At 36.6% G+C, this 20,680-nt stretch overlaps 2 protein-coding genes across 2 annotated transcripts in view; one reads left to right on the forward strand and one right to left on the reverse strand.

Moving 5' to 3' along the window:
* Arhgap42 (Rho GTPase activating protein 42) overlaps nt 1–20,680 on the forward strand; it is a 261,757-nt gene that overhangs the window by 210,753 nt on the left and 30,324 nt on the right. The window contains exons 9-15 of the mRNA XM_027930617.2: nt 2,643–2,743; nt 4,540–4,649; nt 5,923–6,001; nt 7,380–7,419; nt 18,236–18,298; nt 19,244–19,318; nt 20,113–20,197. Coding sequence (XP_027786418.1) covers nt 2,643–2,743; nt 4,540–4,649; nt 5,923–6,001; nt 7,380–7,419; nt 18,236–18,298; nt 19,244–19,318; nt 20,113–20,197 — 553 coding nt within the window. The remainder of the gene's footprint in view (nt 1–2,642; nt 2,744–4,539; nt 4,650–5,922; nt 6,002–7,379; nt 7,420–18,235; nt 18,299–19,243; nt 19,319–20,112; nt 20,198–20,680) is intronic.
* Nucleotides 17,905–20,680, reverse strand: part of Pgr (progesterone receptor) — a 150,118-nt gene continuing 147,342 nt past the window's right edge. The window contains exon 8 of the mRNA XM_071616643.1: nt 17,905–17,973. Within this exon, the coding sequence (XP_071472744.1) occupies nt 17,938–17,973 (36 nt within the window). The 3' untranslated portion in view covers nt 17,905–17,937. The remainder of the gene's footprint in view (nt 17,974–20,680) is intronic.

A 20,680-nucleotide genomic window follows, 5' to 3' on the forward strand; every position in this document is an offset into this window, starting at 1 on the left:
CTTTTATTTTGCAAATTTAGAGCTACAGTAATTTTTTATTTTCCCAGACACTTATAGGGAGTTCAGAATTGCTTGTCTAAGAACATCTGTCCTGGCTGACTGCCAGGCAGCTCTAAGGGAAGCAGCATATGTGTGCAGCAAACTTGGTAATTAAATGCGGGAGGTTTCAAACTTAAGTTGGAGGCAGGAAAAAACATCTTAAGTCTAAAATGTCATCAGGGCATTGCAGGAGATTATTTTAAAATTATAGCTAATAATGCTTCTGAAGTTGCTACCTAAGTACTAAAGTCACCATGAATTTCCATCCAGCCATTTTCTACTAATCAATTCTAAGTCTTTAAGTATTTATATCACACATAACAGAGTTATCAACAAGTATCGTTAAGTATTATAGTTTGAAATGATCTCAAAACAGAACTGAAGTTAATTGCAATAATCGTTTGTGATTATAAAGTATATGGCTGTGCCCTGTAATTTGAAAATCTGGAGTGGCTTAAGTATTCATGTTAAATTTGACACCAAGGGCACCATTATTAAGGAAAAAGATTGCAAATGACTAGTGGAATACTTTTCTAAAGAGGTGATTTTTTAATATTTCAATTTCTTGCTTTTAAATCTATGGTCCTGAAATCATGCCAGCAATAACAATTGTGCACATTTGTTGCTAGAAAAATCCAGGTGTTAAGCAAGATGGGTCCCTAGATGAAGAAGCTTTATAGAAAATAAGCTCAATTTTCAGCCACTCAGCCCACTGTGGCATTTGAGTACAGAACACTTAGTGACCCTGTGGGAAAACTGAAGGACTTCTGCTTTGGTCCTAAAAAGGTTGAACTAACAATATATCCTATCCCCTGACAAAGCAGCAGCATCCACATTGTTTAAGGAGAGCAATGGGCTGTACCGTGGTGTGCCAGGGGAGAAGGCTGCACAGTGGGGAAACAAGGTGAACACTAACAGATGCAAGCTTCCTTTATAAAAATATATATTTTACTTATTGGGGGGGGGTGCACTGGGGATTGAACACATGGCCTCCTGCATCTAGGCAAGCTCTCTCTGAGTTACATTCCCAGTCCTATAAGTTCCTTTAAATATAAATGGTGGAAATTATTTTCATTTAAGGAGTAAAATGAATTTGTTTTCTTTCATGTTAGTGGTAAGAGGAGACAACTCCAGGGTCAGAAGGTCTTAGAGCAGGATGCAATCAATCATTCCTTTATTCTTTTGTCAAATATTTCTCTGACCATGTTCTAAGGATTATGAATATTCTAATTCAGCTAATCATATCCTGCTCTTAGAGACTTGTAGAATATCATGACAGAGATAGGAAATAAATAAATTAGTAAGATTTATCATGTTTAGCAGTTATAACTGTTAAGAAGAAAGGAAAACAAGAAAGAAAGATAAGAAATATCAAGGTTAAGGGTGTTGAGAGGTCGAGGGTGTTGAGATGTTAGCTATCTCTATAGGAAAATGTGTATTACGAAGGTGACATGAAGGAAGAGACCTGAAGGAAGTGACAGTACAAGTTATCAGATACCTGAAGAAAAGGTAGTTCAGGCTGGGAGAGTAGCCAGTGCAAGTGTCCTGGGGTAGGACTCATTCGCTGTGCTCAAGGACCAGGAAGGGAGCCAGTGTAGCTGGATCAGCCTATGTGAGGCAGAAGGCATTTGGGTGTGAGGTGAGAACAGCATGAGATATATGAATCCATGACCAATCATGCACAACCACAGAAGGGGAAGTTATATGCCATGTATATATGATATGTCAAAATACATCCTACTGTCATGTAAAACTAAAAAGAACAAATAAAAAAAAAACCAGAATGAGAGGCCATATTATATGGAGCCTACTGGATAATAGGCTCTTTGGTTTTTAATTGGAGTGATCTGGGAAACCACAGGAGGGTTTTGAACAAAGGAGTGAACTGACCTGGCTTAATATTTAGCAGGATATTTTCTGACAGTTTTCAGAGTAGAGAACAAGAGTAGACATAAGGGAAATAATTTTTAATCACTTGGACTATTTATTATTCTTCCTACATCTGTGGAGTACAAGTACATTTGTTTCTTGGTATCTCGGGGGGATTGGTTCCAGGATCCCATGTGGATAGCATATTCCAATGAGGCTCAAATCTTACATAAAATTGCATATAACCTACACACATCCTTCTTACACTTTAAATTATCTTTAGACTATAATACCAAATGCAATGCAAATGTTGTGTAAATAGTGGTTATATTATGTTGCTTAGGGAATAATGACAAGAAAAAACTTTGTTCATGTAGGTTCCGCGCCCCCCCCCCCCCCCCCCCAGATATTTTCAGTCTGGAGTCTGTTGAGATTGCAGATTCAGAATGGCAGATATGGAAAGCTGGTTATATACTACCTTTTCAGATAAGACAGCTCAGTTCAGATCTGAACCTGCCCTTGAGCTTACAGAGCCAGTGTGGGAGCTCCAGGAAAGCCGAATTGTTTGCTTCCTACAGGCGGTACCCTCTCCCACTCTTCTTTAACTGGCCTTTTTCACAGTAAATATCCCAGCCTTCCGTGGTGTATGGAGATAACTTAATTGTGTGTCAGTGTACAAACTTAGATTCAAAGCATTTATTAAGATTCAAAATATTTTTGTTTCCTTACATTAGGACCACTTGGCTTCACATGGACTAAACACTACTGTACATACGATAAGGGAAGTAAAACATTTACGATGAGTGTTTCAGAAGTGAAATCCAGTGGGAAAATGGTGAGCTTGTTTTGCTTTTTGTTTATTTGTTTGTTAACTAAGCTTGTTATGTGGATAATGGAAATAAAACAACATAGACAGAGGCTTGCTTTTCTAAAAAGGTACACGTTTTTTTAAAGTTGAAAATTCAAAAACCTCTCTCATTTTTTTTTCTCGCATTTTAGTGACCTTAATAATTTAAAAAGAGTGGGCAGAGTTTTCCTATACTTGGTCATGAAATGTTTATAAGCAGTTGAGTTAAATGTAGGGGTCCTTCAGTAGATTACTGAGGTGTCATCTCGCGTCCCTGGTAGCAGAGTTATTGGTCTGCACTGCGGTTGGCGAACAGCCCAGGAAGGGACTGTCAGTGACTGAACCAGGCTGGAGGATTCTGCATTTTTCCCTCGGTGGCTCCTGCAGAGGCTACATGTGCACTTAGTGTCCTTACCTCTTTTGCACTGTTGACTGTTTACCAAAATGCTGGCCCAGGAGTTTCTCAGAAGAAACCAACTGATGCTCATTTATCCCTAAAGTAATTTGGTCCCTGAATGTCTTGCGTGGCTAGTCAACAGTATAGGACATGGTATACTTTATTTGAGGAAATGCTGTAGAGAGCTTTACTGCGTACAGTACTTGTGAGTTAACAGATGAATATGGCGAATAATTAAACTTGTGAATTACATCATTAGGCCATGATCTAAGAATTCTGGGGCTGAGAGTTATCCTAAAGATAAATTTGTCTTATTTTAACAGATCAGGAAAGTTTTTAGAAAGAAGTGACTCACCCAGCTAATTTCTGGTATAGATCATGGCAGAGGTAAATGTTGATCAAAGTTAGACACATATTCAAATATGTCAGCCGAAACTTATTGTGCTTGGGCATTCACTGGAGTCTAATAATTCAAACTGAAAGACATAAAATAAAGAAGAAAATACCAGAGAAAAAGAAACCCTGAATCACTGCCATCATGAGAAGTTACTCAGTGCCATAATCACAGCTAGTTTCTGTTCTCTAGTATAGTGATTGCCAGAAATTCAGCGTAGGTGACTGTTGGGCAGTTAATGCAAATAGACCAAGCCAAAGTCTGTTCATAAATCTGATGTTTGTAACCAAAGACAGATTTAACCAGACACTAGATAAACATTCCCCTTGGAAAAGATTGGCATCACAGGCACAGAAGAGCTTTCCTATGCATTGGGCCCAGGTTTGGTCCCTTTCAAAGAGTTTCTGATTTAATAGCAGAGTACAGTTGGCTGCCAGCAAAGCAATCATGTGGATGTACGCTGCAGTAGCGGTATAGTAAGTGTGTGCTGGAACTTTATTGTTTTGGTAGCTCTTCTGTGACTTTTAGCTAGCTGTCATTTTATAACATAAGATTCTAAAATAAAGATGTGCTCACATGATACTAATCTCTTGGCAATCTAAGGAATTTTGATTAAGAACAACAGTGTTCTATCTGAACATTCTCCATATACAACTGTGATGTTACAATAACTGTAATTTCATACCTTTTTGAAACCCAAAGTCCTAAGGGTATTGAACAGTATAACAACATTATAAGTAAATGTGCTGCAAGGTACTGGACAGGCCTGTCACAAAATTCTTTGAAATAAAACATGAATGTACAATTAATTAATAAATGGTTTGATATATTATAATTGGGCAGCTAACATTAGGGAGGAATAAAAGTATGATTATGACCTTTATGCATAACTTATATTGTTAAGCTAACATCTTAATCTGGCTACTTTACCATGTACTTAATGTATTTCAGTTCACCTGATCCTGTAGTAATGTGCTGCTCCTCTTGTTTCAGAATGGCCTTGTTACTAGCTCACCAGAAATGTTTAAGTTAAAATCTTGTATCCGACGAAAGACAGACTCAATTGATAAACGATTCTGCTTTGACATTGAAGTAGTTGAAAGGTTTGAATTTTACTTTTCACTTTTTTTTTGTTGGTTGTTTTTTTATTAATATTTTGATTTATATATGACAGTGGGATGCATCACAATTCATATTACACATATAGTGCACACATTTTTTATATCTCTGGTTGTATACAAAGTATATTCACACAAATTCATGTCTTACTACATGTACTTCAGATATTGATGTTCCTCACATTCCACCATCATTTCTAACCCCATGCTCCCTTCCTTCCCCTCCCACCCCTTTGCTCTATCTAGAATTTGTCTATTCCTCCCATGCTTCCCCTCCCTACCCCACTATGAATTAGCCTCCTTGTATCAGAGAAAATATTTGGCATTTGTTTTTTGGGGATTTGCTAACTCCACTTAGCATTATCTTCTCTAACTCCATCCATTTACCTGCACATGCCATGATTTAATTCTCTTTTATTGCTGAGTAATATTCTATTGTGTATATATGCCACATTTTTTATCCATTCATCTATTGAAGGGCATCTAGGTTGGTTCCACAGTTTAACTATTGTGAATTGTGCTACTGTAAACATTGATATGTCTGTGTCCCTATAGTATGCTGTTTTTAAGTCCTTTGGGTATAAACCAAGGAGAGGGATAGCTAGGTCAAATGGTTGTTCCATTCCCAATTTTCCAAAGAATCTCCATACTACTTTCCATATTGGCTGCACCAATTTGCAGTCCCACCAACAATGTATGAGTGTACCTTTTCCCCCCACATCCTCACCAGCCCTTATTGTTGTTTGTATTCTTGATAGCTGCCATTCTGACTGGAGTGAGATGAAATCTTAGAGTAGTTTTGATTTGCATTTCTCTAATTGCTAGAGATGTTGAACATTTTTTTCATGTTTGTTGATTGATTATATATCCTTTTCTGAGAAGTGTCTCTTCAGTTCCTTGGCCCATTTATTGATTGGGTTATTTGTTTTTTTGGTGTTAAGGTTTTTGAGTGTTTATATATCCTAAAGATTAGTGTTCTAGCTGATGTGCTTGTGGTAAAGATTTTTTCCCATTCTGTAGGCTCTCTATTCATCTCACTGATTGTTTCTTTTGCTAAGAAGAAGCTTTTGAGTTTGAATCCATCCCATTTATTGATTCTTGCAAACCTTTTATTTTTTTTATTCTAGCTTTTCTCTCTCTTCTTTTTACTCTTCAAAATGTAATACCTTTATAGTTAAGTAAGAATTTAAACTTTAGCAAATATATAAAGACGTAACAGGAATAAATGTATATATACAAAGTGTCTTTTTTTTGGCAGGCATGGGATCATTACATTACAGGCCTTTTCTGAAGCTAATAGGAAGCTTTGGCTTGAAGCCATGGATGGGAAGGAACCGGTAAGAATTTGACTCATTCTATAATTTAGGTTTTATTATTTTAACATTTCAAAGTGCATCTGAAATTTTTTTCATGTGTCTATTCGACAATTGAAAATATGGAAATTGTTAGAAGAGTAGCAACTTGTACTGTGTTCCTAGTGTTGACTCAGTAACCAGCTTATCACTCCAACCTTCTATCTTGCCTTTCAGAGACCTTCTAGGAATAATTTAAAACCCTAAAATTACTTTAAAAATATTTATAATCATTAATTGGGCTGCACTCATACTATTTTATACAATTAATAATTAGTGCATGCCCAATTGTTGCAAGACCTGTGTTAGGCATTTCGATTAGAGAAAATAACAGGATTCAGAGTCAGTCCATTTGTAAAGAAGTATAATTTGGTAAAACTGTCTGAGCCAGGATATATCCTCTGCCATGCATATCCTTGTTTTCTGTTATTTGACACTGATGTGATAATTTACTTACAAGTATAGGGAGGCTTATATAAAAAAGAATTAGGTCGTTCATCACTTAATTTTCTTGGTGAACACTGTTGATAGCTCTGTAGAAGGTAAGCACGCAGAGTGAACAGGAAGTGCCTTCCTGTCACTTGAGACCCTTCCTGAGATAGCAGAGAACCTGCCCACAATGCTGAGTAAAGTGCTCCTGTGGCAGCCGTGATATCACAATAGGTTCTGCAGGCTCAGGGGCCTCCCTCACATGGTGCCAGCCCCGTGATAGGGTGAGCACAGAGGTCATGATTCAGCTTTGGAAAAATCATGTAGTCACTTGAAGGACTCATTTTAGGTCTGCTGAATTTAATAATTATAATAAAAAAATTGAGATTCTGCATCTATTCTTAACTGTTTTCTATATCAATTTTATTACATTTTACTAAAACGTTACTGATAGGTTCCTTTTTTTTTTCTTTTAAAGTGGCTCTTTACCACAAATGGTTAAGGAGCCCTTACCTACAGCAAATTTAGGGGACAGTTTGTGAGCTCAGCAAGTACAAGTTTCCATTATGCATATTGAGAACCAGGTACTAAGCAGATGGTCTGAGGAAGGAACAGTCAGGTGACAGGTGTGTGAGACACTTCCTGAAGAAGGTATGTTATGCGTCACATTGGGGAAAAGAATGAGCAGCATAAAGTGGTAAAGCTTAGCCCAGGGCAGGACTGCCAGAATGGAAAGGTGTGGGAAGCCACACAGGCCTCACCACGAGGAGTGGGTCTGTTGACAAGGTAGGCAGATGGCGCTGTGGACATAGCAGTTATAGGCCTTGAAGTCAAGGTACCTCCTTTGTGTCTTTGTGTACAAACATCATCTTGCCAATCTTTCTGTGCTGGGTCATTAACTGCAAGTAACTTATTGACATCCTTTGTTTTTTAGATTTACACCCTGCCTGCCATTATTAGCAAGAAAGAAGAAAGTAAGTCTTTTTTTTTTTCTCCCTCCAAAACCATTTATTTGTATGAACAGTTGCTGACTCTTGACTTAGCTGTGAGATTATATAGAAAGAGCAGAGACCTTATATATTTGAGTTCAAAAAACATTTTCTCTATTAGTCAGAAATAATTCTACTTTCAAGCTTACCCTTTGAAGTAAGCTGAAAATAAAACCAGAGACACATTTCCTGACAGATGGATGAGAAAACAGAAGGAACATTCTCAATTCTAGAGTTGAGTTTTGCTGATGAGGTACCTTCGCCTTATTCCATTCTCCTAATCAGGCCTGAAGGAAAACCTAATTGTTTATGGTAAAGTTGTCAGCTAGCCACTGTGCAGGCTGTAGAAGTAAAGTAAGATTAGGAATCTTTCCCTCTGCCCTGGGATCACTGGTGGTTCTTTTTAACATTGGGTAAAGAGGCTAGGCCATGCCTAAGGTCAGAGAAGAGGCTTGTTTGGAGGGATCCATAGTGAGCACAAGGTCACCAGGGGGTTGGCAGACAGCATTCTGGACATCTCTAATTCAAACAGCCACAGGTCTAAAGATTCCCAAACCCAGCACCCATGTGGGCTCAGGGGAGGGCTGAGATGCTGCCTTTTTAATGTGTGCTCATGTAAGTCATTCAAATAATGATTTAAATTTTTATCATATACTTTTATCACACAAGTGTTATGTGATATTAAGTATTAACTCTGGGGAAATATTGCTCCCATACCATTGATCTGATGATGCAGCAATTTTGAAATCTTGAATCAAAGAAGTTTCCTATGATAAAACCACAAATTGTACCCCTATTTCAGTTAACACAATTAAGTTTTATTTCTTTGGCTTTTGTTTACTTATTTACATGCTCTGTCTTGCCCCTGAAAGAGATTTGAGGCTGTTGATATTCAGTTTTTGTTTCTGTGTTTTCTGTTGTTGGTGGTGCTGGTTTGTTTGGGGGGAGTTGCTTGCTTGTTTGATTTTTACAGCAGTTAGAGGCTTCTTTATCTTATTTTCCCTGCCTCACTTTTCTAGAAGTACAAGAATTAATACATGAGTATTTTTCACCATTTTTAGGAGATAATATATATGTAGGAAAGCATGTTTTTTTGACAGTATTATTTCTGAATCACTAGGATCAACTCATTCTTTAAAAATAGTTTGTGTGTAGTTCATCATGTCCTGAGCTTCTTTAATCATCTGCCACCTTCTGCCATCTCTTATCCTTGATTAGGGTATTTTCATACGTGCTTTAAAATTTTTTGTTTCAGTTCAAAATTATATTCTAGTGATTGTGAAGCTCTCAAACCTCTTAAGTCTTAATTAAGCCATGTGAGCTCATTATAGTATGGCTATCGAGCAGTTCATGGCTTCTTTTCACCGTTCTACTTCCTCTCTACATGTCACCTTATGTTTAAGACTGACTGTCCCTTTTTGGTAGTCAACTCTCCCACAAGTGTCATAGACTCCATAATTGGTACTTGAAGCCAATCTCTACCTTGATTCATAGGCCAGCTTGAGAAGTGCTTATTTATAGCCTCAATAATTCAGATGGATTCTGCTTATACTAAAATATTCTTGTTATCCTTTGGAAACTCAGGGAGTTTTTGTGATATGTATTTGTATTTTTGAACTGCTAAAAATAATAATGATGTTTTATACAATAAACCATGAAACTCAACTACAAATTTGTTTTGAATGCCAATCATCCAAAGTAGTCATGACAGCTATGCTTTCCATGAGAACCCTAAAAACAACAGAGTAAGAACTATCTTGTGTCCTAAAATAGCCATACTGTGAATGCACAGAGAGCACATGCCATGGAATGAAGATTGAATCTAGGCTGTGCTGGTAGAGTCATGAGAATCCTTAGAAGCCTAATATGAAAAAGTCTCCGTGCCTTGTGGTTACTCATAATTCATCATTTTCAGAATATAGGTACTAGAGATAAGACTTCATCATTGGGTACCTTTTATGTAAAAACGTCAAGTAAAACACCAGAGTACTGGCCAGTTACAGGATATTAAATCCACAAATGTCCTTTGGGCTATATGATAGACTACAGTGTACTTTTCTTAAAATTGTTAGACTTTGGGAATTAATTCATTTTAAGGTAGTAACATGTGTTATCAATATTCAAGAGATGCTATTCATCTAAGATTAGAACTAGCATTGAGCATGGTGGTGCCCACCTGTAATCCTAGATTCTCTGGGGACTGAGGCAGCAAGTTTGAGGCCAGCCTGGGCAACTTAGGGAGACTGTCTCAAAATAAAAAATGAAAAGGGCTGGGAATGTAGCTCAGTAGTAGAGAACCTTTAGGTTCTATCCCTAGGACCAAAAAAAAAAAAAAAAAAAAAAGTCAACATCACAAACCATGCTGTTGGGGATATTTTGAATCTTTTTTTTTTTTTTTTTTTTTTTTTTTGGTGCTGGGATTGAACCCAGGCCCTTATGCATGCTATGCAAGCACTCTACCAACTGAGCTATATCCCCAGCCTGTTGGGGATATTTTAAAAAAAAAAAAAATAGCTCACCAATCATTCTTCATAATTATGCTATTTGAACTCATTTTTCAAGGAAACAAAGCATCTTTCTTGACATACTTTTCAAGACCTCCCTCTTGGAACTGGTCTTTATAACGTCAAAGTCACTTAGTATTTTTTCTAGGTTTTCTTTCTTTATCCTTCTTTCCTGGTGCCATGAGCCTTGTACCCACTCAAACATGAGTTTTGTATGTTGGTTTTTTAACTAGTACTTTACCCCTAGGTTCTTTCACAAAGTGACTATTTGTGAAAGAAAAAGTACTTAAATCTCATTCTTTTATAAATAATCAATTCAATCATAGCCCATTGTGCACCTGCTTTATTCCAGGTACTGTGAATATGATTAAGGAAGTTCTTTTTACTCTGTGTCTGCTAATAAGAGTCACTATTTAGGCATGTAACAGAAAAGTCACCTAGAGTTCAGTTCTCATACGGAATTGAAGAGATTGGAGCAGAAGGCAATTTTAAAATTTCTGAACAACTCTAAATTTTGGCTACCGTTCAGTGACTTTCGTTATGTGTGTCTAGGGGCTGTATTCTATATATTCAACATTAAAGAGAAAAATTAAGTTTGTTCTTCTTGTTGTAGGCAGTTGAAATCTCTTGCAGTTTTCTACTGCTGTTTGGTTCACTTCTGAAAGTTCTCAGACATCCTAGGTAACATAGCCCTTCGTCTAATCCTCCCTTAGACCTTTGATCTAACACAGATTTATTTCCCTCAAAGAGAGTCATGGCTCTGGTGCTCTTCATGGGCAGACCAAGATGAGAGAACAATCTGGGCCTGTGTTGTAGAGTGCTACCTGTTTATCCTTTAAGAAGAAGGAAGAAGGTCCCGGTGGGCCCTGTGAATACCCATGAATCTATTCATATGACATTAGATGACTATATCTTAATCTGAAATGGCATATTACAAAAGTGAATTATAAGTTAAATTCAAGTGTTGCTTTGTTTTGTCAGCCCTGAGAATGTACTGTAAGGCCAAGTAGATTACATCTGTAAAAGACTTGCTGGGTTTTGAATGAGTAGGAAATCGAAAATACAAGGACTTTTGCTTTGTTAGCTCTATTCTTTTTCTTTTCCTCATGGCTGTTTGAATTCTGTTGAGATTAATAGCTTTTGTGCTGCAAAACTGCCTTATGGAAACTTTCTTTGAGTTTCAATAAAAGCTTTAGCCCTGAAGAGTTTCCGGAGGGAAAATATGTTTAAACTTAACTTTTGATTGAATAAATTAAGTTCATTAAGTTAGTCTGTCTTTGGCTTCTATCCCTGGAGGCCAAATACCATTCATATTATAGGATTTAAATTCCTAGGAGTTTGGTAGTAGCTGAATTCAGAGCGTCCCTCTGGTCTTCTCTAAAACAGGGAAATACAGGGTTGGGGTCCAGGCTAGACCTAGAAAGGAATTCACAAAAGTATCTTCTGAGAGCTGATAAACTTGAATCCTCATAGAAGATATCAGAGAAGGTACTTAAGCAGGCCTGGTACAAACAATTAACTATCAAACCATCAATAAATAAGCATACTTAGTTGCCTGCTCTGTACTAGGCACTGAGCCCTGAGCCAACAATCCATATTTCTGCTGTGTAGGGTGCTAACCTCTTTTCTCCATATTGGCAGCAGGAGTGCCTTGTCTTCCACTGAAAGACAATTATGACAATGTTTTTCCCCTTTTAATGGTACAAACTGATTTAGTTATAACTCTTTCCATGAACATCTCATGAACACTGAAGAGTAAACAGTTCATTTTTCTTTCTTAGGCTATAGAAAACCTGTTTAGTTGAATTCTCATTAATAACATAAAGTGTAGTAACCCCTTCATGGCTTTGAAAAATTGCTCATTTTCCATTGCAGTTTAGTTTGCCTCTTTCTTTCCTAATAAATGACACTCCTTGTGACTACCTCTTTTTTAAATTTTTTAATATATTTATTTATTTGTTCTAATTAGTTATACATGAAGGCAGAATGCACTTTGAGTCTTAGTGCACAAATGGAGCACAATTTTTCACTTCTCTGGTTGTATACAAAGTAAAGTCACACCATTTGTGCAATCATATATGTACCTAGGGTAATGATGTCCATCTCATTCCACCATTTTTCCTGACTCCATAGCCCCCCTCCCGTCTCTCCACATTGCCGGATCCAAAGTTCCTCCACTCATCCCACCCGCCACCTTCCCCCACCCCCATCCAACCATTACGGACAGCACCCAGCATCCACTTATCAGAGAAAACATTCAGCCTTTGGATTTTGGGGATTGGCTTACTTCACTTGACGTGATATTCTCCAACTCCATCCATTTATCTGCAAATGCCATAATTTTTTTCTCTTTTAATGCTGAGTAATATTCCATTGTGCATATATACCATAGTTTCTTTATCAATTCATTTATCAAAGGGCATCTAGGTTGGTTCCACAGTTTAGCTATTGTGAATTGTACTGCTATAAACATTGATGTGGCTATGTGACAACCTTTTACATCAAGTCATCAGGAGACAAACCAAATCATGTTGTCCTCTTCTCAGATTTCAACAGAAAATTCTGGTACTCAAATGGAGGAACTATTGAATAGTCCTTTGCAAAGGATCCACAAATAGGTGCTGTCAGCTCTTGTTCTATAATTTGTTATGTGAATCAACAGCAAAGAAGTCCCAGAAAAAAATGGATATCTTCCAGTTAAGGAAGGCAAAACTAATGGTGTAGGATTGGCTTTATTTACTGCTACAGGGAATTACTTAAGATTTTTATAGTTAAATTAGAACTGCCTGGGTTAGGCTATGGTAACAGATGATCCTCAGATCTGAGAGACTTGGAAAGTAAAGCCTCATTTCTTATTCATAGTACCCATCCACATAGGTCAACAACAGCTGTCTCATAGTTTTCACTCTGCAACTCACATTGATATTGTCACCTCCTTCTCTGTTATTGCACATCCTGAGCCAGCAAAATAAGAAATGGCAAGCTATCTCTTGGCTCTGAGGGTCTGCTGGGTAGTGACACAACACTTCTATTCTTATTTCATTGAATGGTATATGTCAAATGGCCATGCCTGTCTTTAAGGATGCTGAGAAATAAAATCTTCCTGCAGGAAGAGGCAACAAAGATGAGTGAGCAGTAATCCCATTTTGCTATGGTCTGTTCAGTCCCAGCAAAATGTGCTCATTGTAGATTTATTGAACTATAATGAACACAGAAGTACATTTCTTAATATCTAGTTTATCTGAAGTGGCCACCAAGGCACACATGGCCTCACCATTTTATGCTTGAGCTATGTCTGTTAAAGAAACAAATCCTTGCCCTGGCCCCAAATTAAAAAAAAAAAAAAAAGTAATATGCTTCTTTGAAAAATAGTGTTCCTGGTTGATATCCCTAAAGCTCTAGTGATTTCAGCCATGCCAAATAAAGCATGTCTTTTTTTTTTTAATGCAGGAAGTGTGATTGTTATTTTATTTTTTATTTGTTCTTTTTAGTTATATATGATAGTTGAATCTATTTTGACATAATGAGACAAGTATGGAATATATCCTGTTCTAATTTGTTTTAATTCAGATCCCAGTACCTCTCCTTCCCCCTCCCCCCCCCCGACCCCTTACCCTCTTCCCTCTATTTCTACCATTTACAGAGTTACTGTTTTAAAATTACTTATGGATATCAATGATGGTGAGATTCATACTAAGTGAAATAAGGCATGTGTTAATCATCAAATGTTACTATGCAGGCATTTAGCCAACACTCCATTAGCACTTACTATATTTGAAGTACTATTCTTGGAGCTTTGCAGATATTAATTTAGTTCATCCTTAAACATCCCTATAAGGAAGAGATAGTTGTTATTCTCATTTTATAGATGAGGAAACTAAGGCACAAAGAGGTTAAAGCCATTCCCAGTAACACAGTTTTTTAGTGGGAGAGTAACTTGGATCTCTCTCTCTCTCTCTTTAGAAGTAATGGGTTCATTCATCATTTTTCTTCTTTGGCAGTAATGTGCAGACAGGAGCAGAGGGAAAAGGAAACTGGCACTCCCTTAGCTTGCTCCTCTGTTATGTGTTCTTCAGTACTTCATCTGGTTTGGTCTTCATCTTACTGTGACTCTTCACATGTTTAGTCACTTCCTTATTTTTTTAAGTATTTATTTTTTAGTTGTAGTTGGACATAATACCTTTCTTTTATTTATTTATATTTATGTGGTGGTGAGGATCGAACCCAGGGCCTTGCACATGCTAGGCAAAGTGCTCTTACCACTGAGCCATAACCCCAACCCCTCACTTTCTTATTTTACACAGTGAAGGAATCCAAGTTCATAGAGGTTATAGGCACCTCCCATCCACACATCAGGAATAGTGAAGTGAGGACCAACCCTAAGTGGCTTGGCTCTAAACCAAGCTGGGCCCTGTCTCTGCACCATGGGACCATGCTCTTTGAGCCAATCAAATAATGGTCAGAGGCAACAGACAAAAATGCATGGTTATTTTTGCCAACACAGTGTATTTTGTCTTTTTCCACATCTCTGAACTGATTGGTAATGTTGTGTTTACTCATGTAAAAGACACTAAGTTTAGGACTCACATATTCACCAGGGCAACAACACCTTTAGAATGATTTTGCAGTCAAACCAACTGACTGTAAAAGTTCTATTCTATTCTACATAGTGAGCCTGTTATATTGGTTTATTAGAATGAGGTATGGCTGCTCAAAAATATCTTTATACCTTTGAGAAATAGTCTTTTTTTTTGCTTATTTTTCTCAAAATGAATATTTTAAAAAGAAATTCTAATTTTTATATATCATGACTCTTTTCATTAATTTTGCCAGTCAATTTTTATTGAAAAATTTTAAAAGTCTCCTCTTCCTCTTAATATATCTCGCATGGCCATTTATTCATGTATTTTGAGTTCACATGGAGGGCCCACTAAGCTCTGTTCTCATAACCTAGGATGCTAGGGACAAAGAAATACACACACCAGTTCCTCTTGATAGCCATGCACATTTTAATTTTAGGTAATTTTATTTCTAGAGTACTATAGTATTTTTAAAGTGCTAAATAGATTTATTTGCAATGATTCTAAAGTCTGGTGAATATAAAAGACAATTTGAACCTTCCACCCTCTTATTCTTATCAACAGTTTGCATCCACCTCTGAAATTTTTATCTAGGATAACAGAAATACTCATACCTTCAAATTTCTACTTAAAAAATAGGTCATATCATCCTGTAGATTACTTTTTTCACTTAACAACACATAATAAATATCCTATGTCACTATCTCTTATTTCAGGGACACAGACTTCTCAAATCTTTCTGTTAATCAATTCAACTTCACTGATTTTCTATATATAGGATCTCTTCAAAATTTTTATTTTGTCTTGATTTTAATCAAATTGTTTTTCTGATATGCACTTTTTATCAATGATTCAGTGCTGCAAGCTACATGAATATATTTAATCCATTATTTTGGTATTGGTTCATAGTAGTTATATATGACATTAGGATTTATTTTTACATAAATTATAAATGCATGGAGTATTGTTTGCTCCAGTTAAGTCCCCAGTACTTACCCTTCCCCTTCCCCTATTCCTTTTTCTCTACTGATTTTTCTACTTACTTACATTTTTTTTTTTTGAGAGAGAGAGAGAGAGAATTTTTTTTTAATATTTATTTTTTAGTTTTCGGTGGACACAACATCTTGATTTTATTTTTATGTGGTGCTGAGGATCGAACCTAGCATCCCGCGCATGCCCGGCGAGCACATTATGGCTTGAGCCACATCCCCAGCCCTGCATTTTGTTTTTTACACTTAGTGTCTTCTGGATGTACATAATGATGAGATTCACTGTAGTATAATAATAATATATATATATATATATATATATATATATATATATATATATAAAAACATTGGAATGAATCAGATCTAATTTTTCAATATATATATGGAAAATTAGATCTGATTCATTCCAATGTTTTTCCTGACATGGTCTCTCTCCCCCCACCCCATCAAACCTCTTGTATTTCCCTGATCTTTTTATTTTGATGGAATCGCCCTCAATTTCTTCTCTCCCTTCCCCACCTTCCCTAATTTTATACTAGTTTCCATGTGTCAGAGAAAACATTTGACCTTGACTTTCTGAGTCTATTTCATTTAGCATTGTAGTCTCCAGATCCATCCATTTACCAGCAAATGACAAAACTTCATTCTTTTTCAAGGATGAATAATACTCTGTTGTTTATGTATACCATAATTACTTTGTCCATTCATCTGTTGAAGGGCACCTATGTTCGTTCTAATCTGGCTATTGTGAATTTTGCTGCTTTAAATCTTGATGTGATTGCATCCTTATAGTATGCTGATTTGAGATATTTGGGATATATACCAAGGTGTGGGATAGCTAGATCATATGGTGGTTGTATTCCTAGGTTTTTGAGGAATCTCTATATTGTTTCCAGAGTGGTTGTATAATTTACAATCCCACTGACAATGTATTACTATACCTTCCCCCCCCACATCTTCACTTATCATTATTTGTATTCTTGAAAATTGCCATTCTGACTGGAGTGAAGTGAAATCTTGATGTGGTTTTGGTTTGCGTTTCCCTAATTGCTAGAGATGTTGATTATTTTTTCATGTATTTGTTGACCTTTCATATTTCTTCTTTTGAGAAATGTCTGTTTAGTTCTTTTGCCATTTACTTATTGGATTATTTGGCTATTTAGGCTTTAAGTTTTTTGAGTTATTTATTCTCCATATTAATACTCTCATCTGAGAAGCAGGTGGCAAAGATCTTCCATTCTGTAAGCTTTCTCTTCACACTCTTAATTGTTTCCTTTGCTGTGCAGAAGCATTTAGTTTGATGGTGTCCCATAATGATTTTTTATTTTATTTCTTGTGCTTTGAGAGTCTTGTTAAGGAAATTGGCTCCTGTGTCCTATGTTAGAGTGTCGGGCCTACATTTTCTTCTAACGTTTGTAGTGTTTCAGGTCTTAATTCTTAGGTCTTTAATCCACTTTGAGTTGACTTTGTGCAGGGTGAGAGAGAGAGATCCAGCTTCATTCTTCTACATATGGATGTCTAGTTTTCCCATCACCATTTGTTAAAAGACTACCTCTTCTCCAACATATGTTTTTGGTATTTTTGCAGTAACAGATAACGATATTTATGTGGGTTTGTTTCTGTGTCTTCTTTTCCACTGGTCTTTGTGTCTCTTTTGGTGCCAGTACCATGCTGTTTTTGTTGCTATAGCTCTATAGTATAATTTGAGATCAGGTATTGATGATGATGCTCCAACATCACTCAGTTTGCTCAGTATTGCTTTGGCTATTCTGGGCCTCTTATTTTTCTGTATCAATTTTAGTGCTGCTTTTTCCAATTCTGTGAGGAATCTTTTGACATTTTGATGGAGATTTCATTGCATCTGTTCAATGCTTTTGGTATTATCATTTTTAAATGAAAGCCCATCTTAAATTTTTATTAATTTCAATTATTTTCATTTGTTATTATTAGAGAATATTTTTAAATATTGTAACTATACCATATATGATGAAATTTTTCATTTTAGTGCAATAAGAAGTTTTTAAAAAATTTTCCCCAGGTGTTACTTTGCATTTTTGAGAGCTTTTTCTTTATGTAAGTAATCTAATTTGATTCATGTTCTACCACCTTAAAAAATAAAAATAAAACAGACTTAAAGGAAACATAACTAAAAATGGACATAATTTGCTATCTTAGTAATCTAGGAACCTTTGGAGATATTTTAGTACACTGAGCATGTTTTGAATTATTCTGATTATGAAACAAAATGTGACATGAGTTAAATCCTAACCGTAGAGCTTACAACAGAGAAGTGATGTTTTTTGTGACCCAATGAATCATCTTAAAATCCTCAAAATGTTGTTTTGAGAATCCCTGGGAAAGAATATATGAAAGGCTTTAACATAATTTTCTACTCACCATCAAGATTTATTCTTCCTGCATTCACTTCTGTCACCCGGAAAGACACACAGCAAGGGATAACATTCGCTGTAGGAGTAATGTTCGGGATCAGTATAATGTACTTTCTGTGAGGGATCTGTTTTTCTTTGTAAGCAGGTTGATGTGATAACTATGCTTGTGAACCTCCCTATTCCACTTTTCCCCAAAAATTAAAAGTCAGACTTAAGCCAAAATATTTGACGAATTCTTGCAACCACTGCGCAGTTCAGATGAGAAGGCACAGTGAACACAGCCATCTGAAAGGCCATCTGAATCCAACATCAGCACTTACCCTGATTTCCTCTTTCAGTGTACTTAAATGAAGCAGGGTTCAACTTTGTGAGAAAATGCATTCAAGCTGTGGAAGCAAGAGGTGAGTGTGGTCTTACAGGTACCCCATTACTGTTGTGTGCCCCATGCCCACACGGAAATTTCTCAGAGGAGAAAATGAAACTGCATTTTTAAACATTAACCTGAGATTAATTTTAAGAATGATATACAAGTATAAGTTACATAAATGCATAAATAGGTGTACTTGGAACTTCAGTTTACTAATATTACACTACTTTTTTTGTAATTTTTCCTAATTAACTTCTTACTAATGGGCTATGTATCATTTATTATAGTAAGCACCTCTTTGATTTTTTCAAGCACTGGGGAGGTGAGATGTGTAAGGAGCTTGTCTTCACCCCTTTTCTGCCCTATTTTCTTTCCCTTAGTGATTGAAGTCAGTGCTTCCTTTTGGCACCCTTCTTCATACTGATCTTGACCTCTCTTGAAGCTCACTCCAGTTCGTTTCAGTTCCAGAAAAACTGTCTAAAACAAAAATCGTATTGGGCTGTGAAGTTCTATAAACTTATGTTCACAGTTTTGGTGTAGCCACTTAGAAGTTTTGAGAGGTTAAGCAGGTTCTTTGAATTCTCTGAAAATGTTTCCTCTCCTTTAAAATTAAGATATATACCATAGGACTGGTCAACACGCAGGACTCCTTGACTCTGAAGAAGTGGGAGGTGAGGAATACTGGTCATCTCTTCCCATCACCGATGCTTTTTTTTTTTTTTTTTTAATTCCAATAATGGTGACTAAGCAGGTGTACTTTGCTACTTTGAAGAGCTTCAGAGACTTTCAAATCACTATTCAGTGTCAGCTCTGAGAAATATGTCTGATGGATGTTTCCAGGATTAGTTTTCTAAGGTTAGACTGCAAAATTGAATAAGTAGCTTTCAAATGCTGTATAGGCATATGTCGGAGTTTTTAACATTCTGTACTTGGGAAGCTGTGTCTCAAGCCATTTTCTTGTGATTTTCATTCCCATTAGGCATCACCATTTTAGGACTCTACCGAATAGGAGGAGTGAATTCCAAAGTTCAAAAACTCATGAACACCACATTTTGTAAGTTTTGAATGAAACAAAAGCTCTTAATTAATTTTTTTGTATTCTTATAGGCAACCCAAACTATAAGTGTCTTTGAAATATAGATGATTGTTTTTCTTTGAGTCTTTTCAAATACTTAAAATTGATGTTTATAGTCATTTTTTTTTCTTGTGAAGGGAGTGGCAGGAGCAGAGAGGGGACAGTGCTGGAGATTGAACCCAAAGTCTCACAGCTGCTAAGCACATGCTCTGCCACTGAGCTATACCCCAACTTCTGAACTGTTCTTAGTATTAACCTATAATTATATGAATAGTCAGAATTTCGGGGCATTTTTATAAAGTTGGACTTTTTTTCCCAGGGTTCTTTAGCTTGCAAGAGATACAGTAAGATGCATGGATTCTAGAATCAGATTACCTGACTTGAAATTCCAGCTCAGCCACTTGAAACCTTTATGATCTTAGGGAATTTGCTTAACTTCTCATGCCTCCTCATTTATAAACTGGGGATAATAGTGCCTCTTAAGAATTAGGAGAATTGTTAATCTATACAAAGCACTTAAAAACATGCTGGGTGCCTATTAAGCACTCTGTCATGTTAACGATTATCAATAATTTGATTGAGGGGACTCTTATTCACTAGATATTTTTGAGGTGTAGGCTTAGAATGAGCTTCCTTTAGTGATCCTAAAGTTAACTATCAGTGTCCTCAGAATGCCTCTCTCTTGATCTACTTGTTCCAGTGTCCACTTTTATGATGGTGCAAGTAATATTTTGAATTGTAGAGGTTAAACATCTTGTTTTTGTTCTTTCCAGCTCCAAAGTCCCCTCCTGACATCGACATTGATATTGAGCTGTGGGACAATAAGACCATAACGAGTGGGCTGAAAAACTACCTCAGGTGAGGGGGTTGAACTTCTGGCACTCTGGGTGCTGCTCTCACTCCCCTTTGAGGGCAGCAACAACATGACCTTAAGGGGACTGTTCACTAGCTCCACTACTTAGTGTAAGGCCTTCCCTTAAGGTAAAATGCACAAGACTGTAACACTTGCAGCCAGCATTCTGGAACTGGCATTTGCCTGTTGCAGTAGTGATACCAATGAGTTAGATTTTTTTGTTTCAGATTGAGTTTGTATATGGGGTTTTCACAAATTTTTTAAGCAAATTGGTTCATTTTTTTACAAAACCTGTTACTCACATAACAGATTGGTTTTGTTCCTAAAGTTAGTTCTCATGAAGTGGAAGTTTTCTCTCCCCACCTCCCCTTTTAATACAACTGTGGTAAGAAGCACTAAGAGTCATTCATGTTTTTGAGGTCTGCATTTTAGGGCTGCCTGGAATCCCTCTACTAAGACCTTGCCATACTACCCAATCACTCACTTCT

Source organism: Marmota flaviventris, chromosome 9, assembly GCF_047511675.1.
Source record: "Marmota flaviventris isolate mMarFla1 chromosome 9, mMarFla1.hap1, whole genome shotgun sequence".
Classification (NCBI taxonomy): Eukaryota; Metazoa; Chordata; class Mammalia; order Rodentia; family Sciuridae; genus Marmota; species Marmota flaviventris.